This window comes from Triturus cristatus, chromosome 4_1, assembly GCF_964204655.1.
Source record: "Triturus cristatus chromosome 4_1, aTriCri1.1, whole genome shotgun sequence".
In the NCBI taxonomy this organism is placed as follows: Eukaryota; Metazoa; Chordata; class Amphibia; order Caudata; family Salamandridae; genus Triturus; species Triturus cristatus.
In genome coordinates, this window is record NC_140585.1 from 1,044,396,742 (window position 1) to 1,044,417,563 (window position 20,822).

At 44.9% G+C, this 20,822-nt stretch overlaps 1 protein-coding gene across 1 annotated transcript in view; it reads left to right on the forward strand.

The window, feature by feature from the left end:
- The window catches only part of ARMC10 (armadillo repeat containing 10), a 153,521-nt gene that overhangs the window by 41,024 nt on the left and 91,675 nt on the right, over positions 1-20,822 (forward strand). The window contains exon 2 of the mRNA XM_085654023.1: positions 2,145-2,287. Within this exon, the coding sequence (XP_085510149.1) occupies positions 2,145-2,287 (143 nt within the window). The remainder of the gene's footprint in view (positions 1-2,144; positions 2,288-20,822) is intronic.

The following is a 20,822-nucleotide window of genomic DNA, read 5'->3' on the forward strand; positions in this document are numbered from 1 at the left end:
AGATTATGAAAGTAACGGAGCCTTGATGCTGTTGAATCCCTCTGTTGCATTTGACACGGTCAATCATGTCATATTGATTGGCAGTCTCCATTCCATAGGCATCAGGGGCTCTTCTCAGGCCCTTTAATAAAAAATCCTATCGGAGAGAGAACAATTTGTGGCTTTTGATGACTTCTCATCCAGATCCTTCACGCTGCCATGTGGGGTACCACAGGGCTCATCTTTGAGCCTTACGCTTTTTAGTCTTTATTTTACCCTCCTGGCCGTACTTGTCAAAACGTTTGACTTCTTGGTTGCGAGCTGCACAGATGATACTCAGATCATAGTATCAGTGGCTGGAAACAGAGCGCACACCGCAAGCAGTTTCTATAGCTGCATGCAGGAAATCAGTAATTGGATGTCCAACAATTGTCTCAAGTTTAACTCTGGTAAAACCAAAGTGATCCTGCTGGGTAACAACACTTCTATTTGGTCTCCAACTTAGTGGCCTCAGGAGTTAGGAAGCCTACCAACACTGGTCTCCAAAGCAAAAAATCTAGGGATCGTCTTCGCTGACAGATTGTCATTTGAAAAGCAAATTAACGCCATGACCTCCTTATCCTTCTTTGCTCTCATAATCTTAAGGAAGGTCTTCCTGTTTATCCCACAAAATTTACAGAAGTTGGTTGTCACGGCCTTTGTGCTTTTGAAACTGGGCTATTCCAATGCACTGTATATTAACATGCAGCAGAGACTCTTAAATAAAGTACAAGTCCAGCAGAACGTTGTGGTGTGCATGTTATTTGATATTCCCAAGCATCAATCAGTATCACATGCCTTGGTCCAGGTTCAACTGGCTACCCATCCGAAAGCGCATTGACTCATTGCTTTCATAGCTTTGAATGGTTTAGGTCCGGACAATTTAAAACTGAAGTTTATTTGGTACCGCCCGTCCAGAACTCTGCGATCCTCCTCGGCTTACAATGTAATGATCCCAAATTCAAGAGTCCATTGGGGTGGCTTAAATTTCGTTCATTGCACAGCCAAACGATGGAACAACTTCACACTTCAATCGAAGAAATGTACACACCTTTTCACTTTAAAGAAAGTTTTGAAGACATGGCTTTTTAATCAATAGAGTTTTTTTTCTCTCTTCCGTGAGAATGTTCTAAGTAATCGCTTACTTTTCTCTGTTTCTCTTCTTCCGCGGCGGGCAGCACCAAGTTGCCTTCAGGCAATAGCATGCTATACAAAAATAAATTTTATTCCACGTAAGCGCACTACAGTCCATGTGAGCATTGGTATAGCTAATTCATTTCACAGAGTAAGACAGGACAGCGAGGACTCCTTTCCAGTGAGTTATTTCCTATAATAGAGAAGCGAGTCTAGGGGATAGCCTATGTGCGTGCTCACATCCAGAGGAGGAGGAATACCGCAAGCGTCTGTAGGGTATGAAAGGGAGAAAGAAGTGGTCAGGAAAGGACCATAACCTGAACGAGGAGGAAATGGTTCGCTTGTGGCATTTATGTCTCTCTGCAAGCAAATACATTGGATAAGAACAAAGGGAGTGGGATGTAATGGGAAAAGGAATGGGAAAAGGAATGGCCCAAACAAGGAGGGTTTGGTTACTGGTTGCTCTTTTGTCCCATCATAATCCAGCAAGGTGTCAGTGCAGCCACTGGACAATGGCTGATCTTACAGAAACTCTGTACTGGACATATTACAAGAACCATTACATACTAATGCTCCAAAACATCGATCACTTGTACACCATGTGAGAGGGAACACGGGTCAGCGAGTAGGTGTAGTGAAAGTGCATGATACCCCAAACACAGCACCTCCAGTCTAATTTATTCTGGTGTAATAACCAGAGGGTCTATTCTATTCTATTTATGCGCCACACAAACTAATGCAATGTTTGGCTATTACTAGCCCATTTCATTTTCTGTGTCTTGTGATTTCGGTTTGAACTTCCTGCATTCAAGCCATCTTTTTTGTTTACCTCTCCTCCTCTCCCTAGCTGGCTTGGACCTTTGTATTCTTCACAAGTTGCTAATATTTGTGTGATATGTTTTACTTAGAATGATTGCTACATTATCCGTGTGGATGGTGTGGGTAGAAAATTGTGAAAGGTACACATATATATTTATTTTTTGTATTTACAGATGTTCTAATAAATCCATCAAGCAATTTGGATGCTCAACATCTACAAAGAGTTATTGAACTGCTTGAAGCCACAGAAGAATCGTCAGTTCGAAAACAAGCCTTGATTACTCTTAGTAACAGTGCTGCATTTTCAGTTAATCAAGTAAGTTATTTTTTCTTCTATTAATCTGTAAATTGATTTAGGTGATAGGAACCGTTTCAATCCATTTCCATTACCTTCACATTTTTTGTTTCTTACAATTAGAGTCCAATAATTGAGACTTAGGTCACAACAATAAAACTTGTCAACCGCATTTTAGAATAGGTGTGCATGATTGAGAATTGCCATCAAATGCTTGTTAAGGCAAATGCTTATATTCTCCATTCTCTTAAAGCTTCGTCCTTACTTTTAAGAGCTCCAAAAATGTTATCTGTTTCTTGACTCTTAGTTCTCTCTGTGGTCCCAACTTGGCTGCCCTATCTTTATAAAAAATATCTTCAGTTTTCTAAATTGATAGATATTAAAGGAGTTGGAGTTGGTAAGTGACCTTGTGTTCCTTCAAAGCCTCATTCAACCCCATGTTCTGTGTCATACATCATGCTCCGGATGTAAGCTGCGGTTGTGTTCATGCACAATCTCTGTGAAACTTTGACTGTAAAGATTTCTAGTTAAGAGAAGTGGTTGTGTTGCAATTACCTCTCACAAACATCCTAAGCCTATTGCTTAGCAAGAAGGCAAGGAAGCACTGTAGGTTTATTTTTAAATACCTGTGTCCTACAGGGTCCTCTCTTCTCATGATCGAGCTTACCTTCAGCAGAAGGGAACAAGATTGAGACTTGAGTGGTAATACTTGAGTTTCTTTTTAATTTCTGACTGTTGTTAGATTGTGGTCCATATTTTTGCTCTGCTCCCTCTGGTATCTTCCATAAGTAGGTTGTGCTCTGTTTCCAGGCTTGGGGTATTCATGGCTAACCTCCTTTCTGGAATCATTTTTTTGTTGATTTTTCAAAACCTTTTACTGAACATTAAGGTATGATACAGTTTCCAATTCCATCAGATAGCATAACCTCCATTCAAGCATGAATATGTTTAACACTATTGAAGGCATATTGACCAATGTGTACCACAGCACGCCACAGATATGGAGAGATAAGTCCGATATACTGTTGCGATGTGTGGGTAATCAGTCAACTGTTAAGAGTCAGTCTTGTCGGGGCCATCCACCATAGTCTGGGCATCGGTGACAGAAGGACTTCCAGTGGGTTCTTCAGGATTGGCCAATCAGTGTAGATAGGAGATGAGAGTGACCCAAATATCGGGAGGTCTATTCGCCTCGGGTCCCAAAATTCGCCCAAAAGCGTCTGGCAGTGGGTGGCGTCCGCAATCCAATTTTTGGCCTGCGGCACCGGCTTACGGCCCCAGTGAATTGCCACTCGGTGCCTGGCGAGCACCAGTAGCATCGCGGTTAGTTTGCGGTTAGCATAAGAAATGTCCTTGACATGACCCAGAAGGCACAGTAGAGGATCAGGAGCTATGCGCTCCAGAGTGATATCGCTGATTGCAGTGCACACCTCCAGCCAGAAATCTGAAACTCTGGGGCACGACCAGGCTAGGTGCACAAAATCCAAACCGGGAGCGAGCGGCGTACACATCAGTCTCTGTCTATCAGCCCCATCTTGTGCAGTGTGATAGGAGTGTGATAAAGTCTGTGTAGATATTTGAAATGGATAAGTCGTAGACGATAATTGAGAGGCGCTTGGTTTGGTTGCAGCAATACTGCCACTGCGCAAGAGAGAGGCCACCAACCAAGTCTGAGCCCCATGCATTGCGAGCGCGCTCAGTGTCTGTGGGAGAGGCCGCCAGTGTGAGAGCATATAGTCTTGTGACCAGTTTGCGTGGGGAAGTGGCAGAGTGGATGTACTCGAGCGCAGCATTAGGCCGGGGAGCGAGTGGGAAAGCAGAATTAATACTTTAACATGTGGCCCTTATCTGATAATAGAACAGTTTATCGAGTGATGCTGCACCATCGGGGAGAGTGAGAAACTTGTTATTGGGGTATAGGTCAGCATTGGTGTGGATGCCCAAATCTGCAGCGCGGCGAGCCATCCCAGCAGTTTGCAGTGGAGGGAATGAGGGATTACTGGCAAGCTGCATTGAGGCTGCAAATAGGTCCTTAGCGCGAGTATACCTGCCGGAGTCCATCCCAGACCTAGTGCACACATTCCACTGTGTCGACCTCAACTCGAGGGCTCCTGTGTGGTAAAAACAGTGCTGTCCGCAGTGGCCAGGGGGGAGGCCAAATCCGCCTCGACCATCACATGTGGCTGGAAGGGCGTTGGATGGATCCAAAAATGAATGAAGCTAGCTTGGGCGCACAGCGCGTAGAGCCTGAAATCAGGGGCTCCCATTCCGCCGCTGACTAAGGGCAGTGTTAAGACGTCGTAGGCAATACGGGGCTGGCGTCCCACCCAAATCAGTGTAATAATATTGGAACATAGTCTTTAGAAAAATTGTGATGTGAGTAGAATCGGAATATTTTTTTAAAAAAATCGAAATCTTTGGAGCACGACCATTTTTGCAATTGCGAGGTGTCTGGCTAGTGAGAGGGGAAGTTTTTGCCAAGATTGTATTTTGGTTTCGAGCCAATCCATAGCTTTGTCGAAATTGGACCTCCTCAGCTCGTCCATATCTCTGCTCAGCCAAATGCCAAGGTCTCTGGCGGGACCAGTCGCCCAAATGAACGGTTAGTCAGTTGGAAATGGCTTTGTAGCATCTGTGAGGGGGAAGAGGATGGATTTGCTCCAGTTAACCTGTACCCCGGAGAGGCAGCCGAAACTGATAACCTTCCTTGTCATGGGAGCCAGGTTCTCTTGAGGTTCCCAAATGTATATTGTGACATTGTCTGCGTACCTTAAGTCCACCAGGGCGCGGGATGAGAAGCCGATGCCCTGCTGGGTGTGGTGCTGGTGCAGCTGCGCCGCCAGAGGTTCCATAGCAGTGGCGAATAGCATAGGAAACAGGTGTTAACCCTGCCTGGTGCCCCCTCGTGATAGCTAGTGGGTCGGTAACCTGCCCATTAATCCTGATGTGCGCTGTCGGGAGTGTGTAGGGAAGTTGGATCTTTTGAACGAAGCAAGGACTAAAGCTTAGTCGAGGAAGAAGATAGAAAAGGAAGGGCCATTCCAGCATATCAAAAGCCTTTGTGGCGTCCAGGAGGGCGGCCACTGCGGGCAAAGCGGGATTGATCTGGTGGATAACAGAGAAAATGGTGCACAGATTGTGTGAAGTGGCACGGCCGGGGATAAACTCCGATTGGTCGGGACGGGCTATTAGTGGCATTAGGGTGAGGAGATGATTGGCTAACAGTTTTGCATACATTTTGTCGGTATTGATTAGATATAACGGGCGATAGGAATCGCAAATCTCGGGGGATTTATTAGGTTTAAGAAGGAGAGTAATCATGGCTTCGCGAAGAGAAGGGGGAAATCTGACCAAGGCAAGAGATTCATTGTACATCTCAGCCAGATGTGGAACAAGGAGAGATGCATATTCTTATAAAAGGCGGCGGTGAGCCGGTCTGAGCCAGAAGCTTTATCGCCCGGGAGTCCTGCAATAACTTTGGTAATTTCTTCAGGGGTGATATTCATGGTGTCCGTTGCCTAGCCATAAAAGCTTGCTTGAATCAAAGTACTGATCCAGGAGCTCCAGAGGCGTGGCCTTACCAGCAGTGTATAGTTGGGCATAGAAAGCGGAGATCCTAGCGATAATGTCACCAGGGGAGGTAGTCCTTCCGGCAGTTTTGTCGCTAAGCGCAGAGATATAAGAGGATGCGTGTGGCTGTCTTAGTACGTTTGCAAGGGTCTTGCCAGGGCGATCGCCCTCCCCATAACAGCGAGCACAAGCCTTTCTGCCTAAATATGCAACTTCTCTATCCACCTCCACGTGGAACTCGGTGAGTTTAGTTCTGATGGAGGAGAGGGTGGTGGGACTGGGGTCCTGTGATTGCTGGAGGTCTAGTGCTTTGATGTCTTTCTCCAAGCCCTCGAGGGTTCCTCTGATGGAAGTTAGCACCCCGCATTGTTTAGCAATACATTCCCCCGGATCACGGCCTTGAAGGCCTCCCAGAGCATAGAGGGTGACTCTACGGAGCCAGAATTGTGCTCAAAATAGTCTATGATGGCATCCCCAATCTTCTCACGAAAAGCAGCGTCGTGAAGCGAGTTAGGGGCAGGTGCCACGTGAACATGCGGTGAGGGGTAAGCAGAAATCGCAGACACAGGCACACCGGGGCGTGATCCGATAGTGTACAGACCAGGTGGTCCACAGAGGTGACCCAGGAGGCGATGTCGCAGGTGATGAGCCATAAGTCGATGCAGGACCAAGATCTGCACGAGTCAGATATGCAAGAACCTTCACGCATGTCTGGGTGTGCGTGGCGCCAGGTGTCTAATAGGGAGTTGTCCTCTAAAATTGAGTGTAGTGTGGCTGTGGCCTGTGGGTGTTGGCTGCGAACCCCCGAGTGGTCCAGTGCCATCGAGGGCGCAATGTTGAAATCACCGCCCCATATCAAAGAGTTGGGTCCCACAGAGGATATGATTTGCCAAACTTAGATGAAAAAGCTTGGGTCATCGGTATAGAGCACGCTAGTATCAATGGTTGGTTATAAAGGGTGCCGGCAAGGATCACGTAGCGACCCTCAGTATCAGTGAAGGAGTGCGTGCCGTGCCAGGGAAGGCCTTTCCTGAAGAGGATGGTGACGCTGCGCGCATAGTTGGAATAGGATGCAGTGTAAGATTCCCCCGTGACGGGACTGAAGTCTGTATGACGTGGCGGGGAGGAGGTGGGTCTCTTAGAGGAAACACACATCCACAATATGTCTGATAAGATGTGGGTGCATGAGGCGTGCCTTTCTCTAGTCGTTCGGACCCCTTATGTACCAGGTCAAGAAAGTGGTCTCAGTCAAGTAGTGGCCAGGAGGAGATAATGATGTAGTCTGTGGTCAGGCAGAAAAGGCCAGTGTCCTGAAAGGTGGAGTGTTGCGGAATGTATGCGGTCGGTAACATGTCATTAACAATACGAGAATAACGACAAAACAAAATCCATGCGACAGGGTGCCAGATGTAGAACCCTGAATTAAAAACCCATGACCAACCCCCCAAATAGGTTGAGCAACTGAACCACCCCCCCTTCCCCCCCCCCCCCCCACCCAGGGAACCTGAACTTGGAGAACTTAGGGGCACATGCATCATTGAAAATACCGGTCGCAAAGGGGCAGATTCACAGAATCTGCCCTTTTGCGACCGGTATTTTTGCATTTGGGATGCATCAACCCAAATGCAATTTCGTAATCTAGGTAATCGCAAATTTTGTAATTACCTAAATTGCAAATGCATTTAGGGAATCATAAATTGTGATTCCCTAAATGCAATGCATTCGCTAGTAGGGGTCGCAAATGACCATCAGTTTGAACTTGATGGTAATTTGCAAAAACTTTGAAAAATGCACTAAAGTGCATTTTTCAAAGTTCCATGTTACACACACCCATGCCTTTGGGGCATGTGTGTGTGCAAAATCTATTTCAGGGGTGCAACAGGGTATCCTTTTGGTACCCTTGCACCCTTGAAATTGCATGCGCAATTTGCTAGTTCCTATTGGTAAAGCTCAGGAAATCGGATCCTCGTCAGCAAAGGAGATCTGCCCTGACCACGGACAAGGAGACACGACTTGTCAAGCAAGGATTTGTAATTAGTTCCCATGCTCCAGAATTCAAATCTAAGGGGGAATAGATCCTCCTATCCTGGAATATAGCAGACCTCCAGGCAAAACTAAAGGATCCGGACTGTGGACTATTTTCTAAAAAATGTCTTTGGCCCATGCATATTCCAAGAAATATGGTGCATTAATCCAGTTTATAGATCAGAGTATACCAGTTATTTTATGAATGCTGTTTACACTGGTAAGGGTAGACCTTCAAGGGTCTAATGTTATGGGTCAGAGTTTCGCTAAACAAGCACGTAGAGCAGTTGACAATTGATGCACCTGATATACTAGTTCTGAAATGTTGTAGTCCAAGGTGGGATTTGGCCCATGTTTATAAATTATATATAACCGCGGTACAGGAATACATTTAGATTCTCCAACATTGTAGTTGTTAGAGCCTGTTATGGAAGCCGATTCTGACAAGACTCCATTGATAGTTGCAGGATATTTTAATACAACATTCGAGCCACTGGATAATTCAGAGTACATTATTACTGGAGAGGAGGATGAGAAATGTGAAAGCCTAATTTACCACCAATTAGTAAATGGGCTAGGCAGGCTATCCAGCTAATAGGGATTACTATACATTTGGGCCTTGGAGCTTGAAATGGCCGAACGCCATAAGATTTAGCTGGAGAAAACACATAAAATCGTGTCAACCGCACTAGCTGAATTGATTATATTCTGCTTGATGTTAGGCTCTGGCTTTTTTTGAATGATAAGGCAGTCATAGAATTCTCAGATAGCGATCACAATTCATTACATCTTACTCTCCAGGGCCACTTTGCACGTATACCTAGTATTTCTACCCCTGTCCAGTTAGGGACTTTTAGCTTCTCAAATACAAAACATACTCTCAGATAGTCCCAAATAAAATGTTGCCCGGATACAATTTCTCCTATTCAACATAGTCTTGAAGACGTTGAACATCTTATCCAAATGCAAGACAAGTAAATCTTGCACACATAACAGTATAATTATTATTCACAAGGACCTGTTTCGCGACCTTAAAGCCTCATTCACTAGGGAAGTAAGCAAAGGCACTAGGCCAACTGGGAGCAACAACTGGTATAATAAGGAATGTAGGGAGGCTAAATCCTCATTTCTCAAGTTGAAAAGAACCAAGGTCTAATCTGACATAAAAACAGCTACGAAGAACTATAGGTTAGTCAAGAAGAAGACTAAAATTGAATGGGACAGGGGTATGTGGCAAGATTTAATAATATAGCCACCTGTGTATGTAACTAAAAAGCATTTTGGAACTCTGTTGCTCATGGTAGTTTACATGTATCATACAAAGTTCAGTCTTTTACTTAGCCCCAGGTTTGGGTAGCTCATTTCCAAAAGTTATACTCGCATAATATATGCAACTTATCTAATTATTTCACTGGTGATGGACAGGAGTCGGAGAGCGCGTTTAGTTGGATGAAACCTATGATGCTATCCTTAATATTGTAAGTGGGAAGGCTCCTGGCTCAGACAGAATCCCGGGAGACCTATATGTTGCTGATAAGCACATATGGGGGCCCTATGTAATCCCTGGCATGCTCATTTTAAGGAATATTTATTCCATCTGGGGTTGAGAGAACTCTGAGATTCGCCGAAGGAGGCAACTCCCATTATAAAGTCAGTCTTTAAGGAAATATTTGATTGCTTGCTATGGGAAGAACAGTTAACCACAATAGGGGAAACCCAACTGACCTAGAACCATGGGGGAGTAAAATGTACACGAACAACAATGGTTCCAGGAAAAGTAACTATTTCACATTCAAGTCAATCAGTACAAAACAAAAATTGAAAAAAATTCCCAAAAATATATAAGGTGCCGACACAAGAATTCTGTTTTTTATTTTAAATTATTGAAAATAAGTTTAACAGAAAACACAACAGAGGTAGTACAAAACATGAATACTTCTTGTTCAACATGTTACACAACAAAAACACTTTTGAACATTACATAGTGTTTGACAAAGGAAAAGGAGATGGCAATGGATCTACAACTTAATCAAATAATCCATAAACAATGTAAAAAGTATGGGTATCCGTCATTTCTAAATGCCACTAAAGCTTTGATGGCGTTTCGACCCCAAAAGTCTAAGGGTCATGATCAGGACGGAAATAGTTTTGCAAGCGAAAAACCAAAGAATGTCCAGACCTTCAATCAAAATTACGGACTAGGCGATTATATCCAAAATTGGTCCTTCCAGAAAGAATTCCGAGCCCAATCACATGGCTTAGGCGAGATAATCACAATCCAATTCAAAGTGAGTAAATGTGTCTTCTAAAGTGGCAAAAGAAGACCATACAGTCCAATGACCCGTCCCACTCATGTGGCTTGGTGGGGTTGTTATAGTCAATTTATGTGAATTGATATGTCTCCAGTAAGCAACAGTGCACTATCCTGCGTGTTCATCAAACCCGGACTTCATCAAACGAACTCTCTGCGCGTATGGGAAGAAGACATGTAAACACGTAAACACTGATCATTAATAGACAGATTCTTTTTTATAATAAATATATTTTATCGTTTGAGCTATTTTTAGATAATATAACATCAGCGTTATCAAAAACTCTCTATGCCAAATTTAGATACGGAATTTTAATAATAGTAATAAAGTACATTTATAAAACTCATGGTTACGCCTAACGGCGTGTCCCAGCACGACGAAGGAAGAACCAAAGAGGAGCAACACCACCTGACAACTCGCCCTATTTAGTGGGTACAGAAACAAAAAGTGCTAGATTAAGGGCCTATACTAGAGCAGAACGGAATAACCAGGTTATAAGCCTCTTTCGAAACAGCAGTCCTGACGGTTCCATCATTAAATGAAGGGGCAGGAAATGCCAAGCTTTTGCTGCTAGGAAGGCAAAAGAGTGGCCACGCTACTTGGCTTTCCTCACCCGCAGAATTACTGCCAGATTGGTGCCTGAAGATCTAAGACTACGGCTAGATTGATGGCAGGCCACCAAAGTGGTCAGATATCGTGGACCCCTATCATTAAAGATTCAATGGCAAAAGCCCATGGCTTTAAATAGAACTCTCTCTTTGAGTGGCAACCAGTGCAGAGTAGCCGGAGCTGGCCCCACAGGAGCCCACCTCAGGAGATTTAGCTATCTATGTGTTGTATTTGAGGGCCAACCATTTCCATTTACTCACTTCATTATTGTGAAGTTGTCATCCCACAGTTCAAGGTCATTTCATTGTGACATAGGAAAAGTGGTAAATGCATCTGCTGGATTCATTTATTGTGTTATGTTCTTGAGAGCTTTTTTTTTTTTAGAGCCCAGTTTTGAATTTCCGACCCCATTGCACTAAAGATTCAGTAAATGTGACAACCCAAATCGGAAAAACTGTTGAACTGTAACCCGTACACAACGCACTGAGCGATGTTTGCTTAAGATGTGTTTCAGGTAACATGGAGCCCCATGAGATGGAGATGATAATAGGAATATCAACTCCTCTTTCACAATTGGACAACTCACTATGAATCACTAGAGTATGTGGTATACATTTTAAACCCTTTATTTAAAACTATCACCCAATTCTAGTGCACACAAGATAAATTGTTGCTACAATGAATATGAACAGTAAGATAACAAAGATATTTGAGGACCGTAAACAGCAGAAAATACTCTCAACATTTTTTTTTTTTGAACAGCAAATATATTCTATCATCTCTTTGAACAATAGAAATCCCTATATCACAAAAAAAAAAAAAAAATATTTAAAAAAAAAAGAAAGAAAAAAAAGAAAAATAAAGGAATCCCTATATCAGATATTTTCAGTAGCGGTATCCGTTATCAGATGTTGACAAACCAATTTGCACATGTTTTACAAATATCTAGGTAGGAGCTAAAATGGTATGTTCCATTCATTAAGCAAAATTGGTTCAGAATAAATAAAACATGTTAAATAAAATATGAAAAAACTTTTTTTTCCTAAAATTTTACAGCAACCTTTTTTTGTGTGTCAAATCTTTTTTATTGAAGAGCATAAACACATACCACAGTGTAAAACATATGCCAGGCAGGTGATGTTAGCAATCATTTCTTGGACATGAAAGGGTTACATCAGAAGCAATTGTCATCTTGCATCAGATACCTAGCAGGTTAAGGATTAAGAGTAGAGCCATGACCGGCTAGAGAAGCGACAGCTGTGGAAATAGGAGGAAACAGAAACTTTCCCTTGTCTCAAGGGGGGCGGGGGTCAACACCTTTGTCAATGTAATATGAGAACAGGGCAGGGGGGGTGGAAAGGAGCCAGAGGTACAGTAGGTTGAGACCTGAACAGGCTGGCAATAGAAAGGGGGAAGGAGAGAGACGAGAAAGAGAGGATAGAAGACAAGAAAGAGAATAGGTAGAGAAAGAGAAGATGGAGAAGGGGAGCAAAAGAGGGGGGGGGGAGTAGGGGATATAGCATCTCGGATTGGGCCCGACAAGGCTGTTGTAGGAGCCAAGGGGGGAGGGGGGTTTGCGGATTTTCTATATTAAGGGACTGGGCATCTTGTGAAGGAGTTTCAGCTCCACGAGATAGGAGGACATCTTCAAAAAGCTGGATGGCACGAGGAGTGATCCAGTTTGGAAAAGTGGTTGATCAGTGGTTGCCAAATGCGAGTGAATTTAGATTCTGTATGTATGTTAGGAGTTCCACCACCATGACATGCCAGAGGCGTGTGAACCACAGAGTAATAGATGGTGCAGAGGGCTTTTTCCAGTGAAGCGCAAGTACTTGTTTGGACGCACCCAATATATGTTTTATAAGGTGCCAGGTGGAATGGGTCCTAGCTGTGAGTATTTGGGGCCGGACACCCAGGATGGCCACGGTATGTGAGTTCAGTAGTGGGAAGCCTACTGTGTCTTTGATGTGGCTCAGGACTTCCTTCCAGAATAAGGTGAGTAGTGGGCAGGACCACCAAATGTGAATAAAATCGCCAATCGCTGATTGGCAATGCCAACAGAGAGTAGAGGAGGTGGGTAAGCGTGTTGGAGTGTAATACCAGCAGGTCATGAGTTTATAGGCGTTTTCAGTTTGGGGGTATGCTCCTGTATATCCTAGGAATATCCACTCCATAGCTGTTCCCATTTTTTCGGGGAGATTACTCAGTAGAGTCTGTGTGCCATTTGTGTTTGGTAGGTATGGAGTTGGGAAGGGGTGGAGTGTTGTAGCACCTGATATATGCGAGAGATCAAACCCTGCGTGCCGTCGAAAGAGCATACCAGTGTCTCGAAAGGAGTGTTGCCCCCTGTGCATTCAGTGGTGTGAGCAGCCAGTCTCAGAGTTGATAAAATTTCAGTCGAGATGCATCGTACGTCGTACGTCCCCCTCGAAGAGATCTTGAACCGTGCGACATTCACCCTCACCCCAGGCTGAGAATGATTGCGGTTGTAAGGCTGGACGGAAGTCAGGGTTATTGGCCAAAGGAGTGCTGGGTGAAGGGAAGGTGGTGACGCCCTGGAGATTGCAATCTTGTCCAAGATGTTGAGGACCGTTTTCATGGTGGTAGCTATATAGGCGCTACCGGGTCGGGTATGCCTCGAGAGCCAGGCCAGATCCCAAAGTGGTCTGCACGCCACCGCACAGTCCATATGAAACCAGTGCTTTTCGCTTTCTCGACTAGCCTATTCTGAAATGTATCGAAAGGGCTAAGCCCAATAATACTCAAAGAGGTTGGGACACGTCGGACCCCAATCCCTGAGCAGCATGAGAAGTTTATTAGAGAATCTCGGGCGTCTCCCCCCAGATAAAGGAAGTCACCTCGTCTTGAAGGCATAGGATATCAGCCAGCGGAATAGGAGTGGCCAAGGTTTGAAATAAATATAAGCATTTAGGCAGAATATACATCTTGGCCTCGTTGAGATGGCCAAGCCAAGACATAGGAAGTGGTCTCCAGGTTTGCAAGTCTTCTAGAACAGTTCCTCTACACTCCAACCAGTCACCTTGGGACCATGATGATAGGGATGGAGTTAAATTCAAGCCTAGGTAGCGAAGCAAGTGCGAGGCCCATTGGAAGGGGGCAAGTGATTGTAGGTTGGCTATATCTGTGGGAGGATCGATTGATTCAGCACCAATTTTCTACGGATTTGCGCATCCAGCAGTCTGCCCTCTAATGGGTAGTCCTCCCTGGTCTCCTCCTCCCTGTCTATGCTCCCTTACAGTGCATGTCTCAAGTGTTTATATTTTAGCCGTTGTGCTGCCGGCCTCTGGTATTCCTTCTGCGGGTAATCAAATAGGACTATTCCGTTAGCGCCCCAGACGTCTGCAAGTGTGGTGAGGCTTATGTTGTCCCAGACTTGAAAGCCTCTCAGCGCCACCACCTGTCTCAGTCTAGTCCTTTCCCGTAGTGACGTACGAGATGCGAGTCTCCTGTCTCACTGCATCTCTCTTTTCAGCCTCCGCCACACCGCCAGGACCACAGCCTTCGCCAGTCTCACCATGTGACTTAATCTACCACAGCACAGTGCATGAACATAGCTCGGTTCACCAATACCCCACCTGTCAACCCGGAATGCCAGGTCCTCCCAGTCACTGACCACACTAACCTGTCCTGCCTCTTAATACTGTTTAACATTCGGGAGCGCTATGCCCCTTTAACTTTGGAGCACTGTAGGGCCGTCATCACTATTCAAGGCTGGCCTCTTGCCCAGATAGCGTTCTATGTATAACAACAATGGTTCTGTCGGCTAGATAGCGTTCTAGCCAGGGTGTCCACTCGGACGAAGAACGTCTTCAGGATCCTAAATGGGCTATTTTGTAGGATAGATAGCTGCTGATGGAGTGTGATCATTTTAAACATGGCCGCCTTCCCCTTTAGGGACAATGGCAACATGCTCCAATGTTACACATCTCGCTCCAGCCCCTCGAGCAGGGGCCTGAGATTTATCTCTTAGTGAGATGCGGCATCCCTAGTGATCCAGATGGCCGAATGTTTTAACTTGTGGAGTTTCACCCGCAGGGTCAATTTTAAGACTCCCTCCTGCATCCAATCCCCCATGGGGACAGCAGGGATATTTCCCAGTTAACTGAAAGCCGGAGAACTCACCGAACAATGGAAGATATCCCGAATGAGAGTGGTTGCTCTGTTTTTGTGAGGTATAGCAGTATATCATCCACATACACCAATATTCTTTCCTCCCAGCCAGAGTTCCCAGTCTATCCCCAAATCTGAACATCTATTCTCATCAGCTACTCCATGGGTTCCACTACCAGTGCGAACAGCATTGGCGAGACAGGACAGCCCTGACTGGTCCCTCTTTCGATACGGAAAAACTTGGAGAGGCAGCCATTGTGTTGTATCCTAAGACAGGTAGCCAGGTAGAGTTTTGTTTGGTTTCTTTATTAGTTCCAAGTAAATATATACATCAGTCTTTATTCCAGTTGCCAGTCCTTACTCCAGCCCCTTCAGCTCCAACTCCAGCCCCACCAGGAGCAGCCTGCCTGCTGCTCAGCCCATCTCCAACTGTCACCACTCATGCACCCATGCATTCCATTCATCACAGTCACACCAACATTCCAATACTGTCTCTCACTCTGGCTGAGCAGCTAGGAGACAGCAAGGCTGGATAACATACAATAACACTATAAGGATATAACACATTGAGTTTCAGTTTAGCTTGTGGTCTCATATACAGTAGTTTGACCCATCTGATATAGTGGGGTCCAATCTCCATCCTATCTAGCATTGCGAACAGGAAGGGCCATTCCATTGAATCAAAGCCATATTGGCATCTAACGAGACAATAGCCCATGGCTCCTTATTTCTCATCCGTCTGAGCTATGTTGTTGTCAAGGTGCCTCAAATTCAGCCTCGTTGAGCGGTATAGCATGAATCCTGTTTGGTCCGCATGGACAAGACCGGTCACTGCTGTATGTAGCCTATTTGCAAGCTCTATTGCTAAGATTTTTGTGTTCACTTTAAGTAAAGCGATCAGTCTGTATGATTTCCATTTATCTGTGGGTTTCCCCGCCTTGGGAATGAGGACAACAGTTGCTGTTCACATGTGCACCGGCAGTTCCCCAGTGTGGAAAGCTGCTAAGTACAGCTAGAGCAAAGTTTCAGCTACCCTCCTGGACACTATGGAAAAACTCAACGGGCAGCCAATTCGGGCCTGGGTCTTTCCCGGTTTGCATGAGTGCTAGTGTGACTTCAGACACAGTTAGCTCAGTCTCCAGTTGTAGTGAATCAGCCACTTTTGTGGTCTGACACCCTATGATGACCTTCAACCACCACCATTCTGTACTGACTTAAGTGTGTTATGTTACCTTAGCCTTAATGTAGGATGGGTTTGCAATGCATATGCCTGCATTTCTTCTTTCCAAGAATAGAAGGTATTGGATGTTGAGGTGCAGTCTTGTGGGTGGTGGTGCACACATGTGCTCAATGTTGTATACTGAGGGATTAAGTGTATAATGTTATTTGGGTTAGGTGAATTATGATTTTGACCTATTGGCTTTGACGTAGTCTAATGTCATTCTGCCTTCTGACTTTACCTTGCTTCAAACTTTTCTGTGTGCACAGTGGTGCTTGTAAGTTGTGTGGATGAGAATTATAGGTGCGGACTATTGCCTTTTGACAGTGCCTCATGTCTGACTCTGCCTTGCTGCTGCGTGCACAGCCGTGCTTGCAAGTTGTTTGGGTTATTCACATTCAAGGTCTTGGTGTTTTCCTGAGTGATTGTTTTTGTTTAGTGTACTGTGGAAGGCCTTGTGAGAGCTTCGTCAAGACAGAGGCTGGAAGAAGTGCGAATGGAGGAAGAGACTTGAGAGCTCCTTACTGCCATGGAGATGCTTGCTTGGAACTTGGCCAGTTCTGGTAAAATTCCTCTGGCGGTGGGAGGAGGTCTTTCACGAATCTTCTAGTGTGTTTATAGCTGAGGGTTGCAGGCTGAGAAACTGGGAGTTTGGATTCCGAGCGAGGGCAGACGTGTCTATCTCGGATTGAACCCTGGCTTGCTGAGCTCTGATCCCCGGCTGTAATTCCCCCAGTCAGAAGTGGGCAGTGTATGCACCAGGTGATGTATTGAGTTGTATGATGTATTGAGTTGTGTGGTTCTTTGATCATTGGAGGTGTTTTCTTTGTGGTGTGGGAGGTGCACATCCAGAGTACTCCTCTGCTCTCTATATATGTATAGCTTTCTGATCTCTTGCAGGACGTCCAGTGTACCTTATCTTATATCAGTTATTGCTTGTTTATTAATCAGTATTATAGTTTGCTCAGTTATTGATTCATGCCTTTAGATTATAAGTTTGCTACATATATTTGAATATTATGCATTTGGTATCTGAGATAGCCTTTGTTTAGAGAGTATTATGTAATAAACCCCAAGCCTTATTCTAAAAGTGATAGTCTTTGCATTTTGTTATTTGCCTCCCAGGTGGGAGTGCAGGGATTGGGTGTGGCTTATTGGTGAGAAGCTACATTCAAAACACCAGTGCCCGACCCTGGTCCGGGCTCAGGTAATTCACGGTCGGTGTCTCAAAAACGTTCCCACCTTTGTCTCCAAAGCAGTCTCCTTCATTTCATAGAATGTAGCCATTTAGTCTACCAAAGTCTCAGCTATCTTCCCACTATCCCTTATTGTCTCGCCTGTCTCCAGTTGGAGCTCCAGAGCATGCATCCCTTCCCTTTCCCTGTTTCCAATCCATGCTAACAGCTTTGTCTCCAGCTTTGTATATGCAGTTCTGTTTGGTGAGGTAGATTGTCTCACCTCATACCTGGCTGCCTCCCGGTATTCTGTTTTATCTCGAGGTCACGTTTTAGTGGGGCCGTCGGGCCAGTGCTATAGTCTCTCTCCAATCGTTCCTAGTCCTATTTTAATGTTGTTAGACACTTTTAACAATTCCCTCTTAACCCCCACTTGCCCGAATATCATTACTCCCCTAATCGTGGCCTTATAGGCCTCCCACAGTGTGATCACACTTTTTACAGTTCCCTTGTTTACCCTAAAGTAATGTTTTGTGGCCTTGTTGAGTGTCTTCACCACCTGCGTATTTGTGAGTCGCCAGGTTGCCACTGCAATTCCCAGGGCTCCATGGCCCTATTTGTGGTTAGGGTAGCATGCAAGGGAGAGTGATCTGTGAGCCCCCACACCAGGTATTTGGCTTCAGGGACTCTGAACAGGGTCTCCTGTGGTGTAAAGAAATAATTTCATCTAGACGACATGTTGTGCAAGCAAGTGTGAATAAAAATAGTACTCTCTCTCTTGCCCAAGAAGGGCCCTCCAGATACCCATCAGCCCCAGTGCTTGTGCAAAACTGTCCAGTTTTCTTGCTGTTGATTCCCCTTCTTGTTTGGCAATCATCCCATCTAATCTTGTATCATGTACTAAGTTGAAGCCCCTCTCTTTTATTGTAGGGGCCAGTGAGACTTCTGTCAGTAGATGTCCCAGCTTATGGACGGTCGTTGATTGGAGGCCTGGTGGGACGTATACATTAACCAGCATGACACTCTCACCCTCCCATTCCCCCAATAGCATGGTGTAGCATCCATTGTCTTCTGTCATTCCCTCCACAGAGGCCGCCTGCATCTTCAGGGTCTGCAGGAGGAGTCAGCCGCTCACCTTAGCTGTGGCCAATTCCAGGTCCTTGAAGTCGCTGCAATTGCATTGCAGCCGGCTCCGCCCCTTTCAGTGTGCCCACAGCCTCCCGGCTCGGCCGAGCAGTTCCACGCACCAAGCATACCTCTGTGTGACAGAGAGATATCCGGGGGGTCTGGCGCACCCTCACACCACTCCCACTATCAGGGCCTGCTCAAGGCACTGCGCCTGTGGCATCCTATCGCAGTAAATATTGGCGATTCCCTCCCACTGCCCCCCCTTGAGTTTGGAGGAGTGCACCTCTAGTCCAGGCCTTCGGCACACCTCTAGGGGCCGTCAGTAGCCCAATCGCTTGTGCGACTCGCCGGCTGCCATCTTGGCTGCTCCACTCAGTCGTGGCCGGCACAGCAGTTTTCCCTCTGCACGAACACTGTTTCGTATTGCAGGAGGTTTGCAGCTGTCTCCCCGTGATCTACTGATGCAGCCCCCACATTACACATATGCAAGTATGTGGGGGCTCAGGATATTTGACTCTGGGGCCCGCTTGCTGACAGGAGCTCAGCCGAGTACTCTCCCTCTTCCATTACCCTCAGGCCACGCCCTACTCCAACATTTTTGCTATGGAAGCTATGTCCTTAACACCCTCATTCACTGCTTCTAAGCGCTATGGTAGTTCTTGCATATTAGTAGCACATTAATAATAAAATATATTTTGAATCTCGATGGCATTTTGCATACGCGTGCCATATTTCAGAATAGTAAGTTCTATTTTTAGTTCATAAGGTGTGTGTGTGTGCTCGTGATAAGGCACAGTTTATGGTGCTGCCGACGGATCATCCAGTGAATGCCGAACACTCTGCACATTCAGTTCAAGTGGGTGCGCAATTGGGCCCCTGTCATCTTAACCTTCAGCTCTTTATGCCTGGCTTTTATAGATTATTCCAGGCTTTGTTGAGGGCTTTTAGAATAAATATTTAACCAAGAGTTGTCCATTGCCCTTTTAAGCTATTTTCAATCTTTCAGACAGTGTTGTCTTGGAAAGACAACGTGACATGACATTATCAGCATTCTAGAAACTCCTATCCTTTCAAAATAATGATGTAAAATATAAATTATTAAAAACAACTAATAAATACTAGGATTATATTCATGTAAGCATGGTTATCGTGTGTGTAAGAACAGAACATTATGACAAAGAGTGTGCCGCACTCACTATTAAAGTAGAAAAAAATAAAGAAACCGAGCGCGGTGTTCTTGATGTGGACGCTGCGCTCAGTATTAAAGTTTTTTTTTTAAATTTAAAACTGAGCGCGGTGTCCCTTAAGCAGGGGCCTCGCTCAGCATACAAGTCACAGTGGCATAGCGCTGTATAAGAAAAGTGGCCACCATTGTCCTGTGTGGGCGCGCTGCAAATACAAAAAGCAGCCGATATTGTCCCCATTAGTGTCAATAAACAAAATAGTGCTCACCGACTTATAATGCAGACCGTATAACAAGCCAAGTAAAAGGTCTTGTCATTATGGGAGGTAACAAATGCAGACAAGGCAGTACCAAGGAGGGGCTAACAAGCCTATTTACAAATCAGAAGCCAGCATTTACGAAGGACAATGACACAAACCAATGACAAATATGGGATGAGAGCGAGAGGGGCTTCCAGTGCATACTCCAATACAGCATGCCTCGCAGAGCGAGCAGTGCATGCGCACTGCCACTAAGCTCAACTAAAAATGGTCAGCAGTGGGACTGGGTGAACTTGTTTGTTTGCCAGTGTTTTGGATTAGTCTTTTCACAGCCTAGAGTGAAAAATATTTTTGAGGCACTGTTACTTGAAACATCGTTCAAAATCCAGAAGCATATAGCTAATGCAAAAGTCATTTGTTTTGCATATGCCTGTACACGGTGCTATTCATTTAACCACTACAAGTATACATGTCATGGTTTCTTGAAAAACCCTTTAATGATGTGGGGTGCAGAACAAGTAAGGAAAAACAATTTGTCATCGTATTTAATAGCAAAGAAATATTAACAATGGTCAATATCTGCCAGCATTCAGGCTTTTACAACCCAGTCCTCTAATTTCACCCAATACATATTGACTTCTGCATATTAACCTCGCCTGCTTAATGTCTGTTCTTCGCACTTCTAAACTTAGACAGTAGCCAAACACTAGTAAATACCAGAATTTTAGGCACTGTAATTGGATCTGCCTGTTTTTCTATTCCACCCAGTATGCTCATAGGTATTAGGGGAACAACCCATTTGTTCAGTTTCCCAGCTTTTATAACAAATGATAGTCATTTTCCCCATGTTTTGTTTACAGTCATATTTTTAAGTGCAATAAAGTAGAATTCTATATTCTGTTTTGACTTGAGCCTACTCTTTCCAGACGCTCAAGGTTTACATT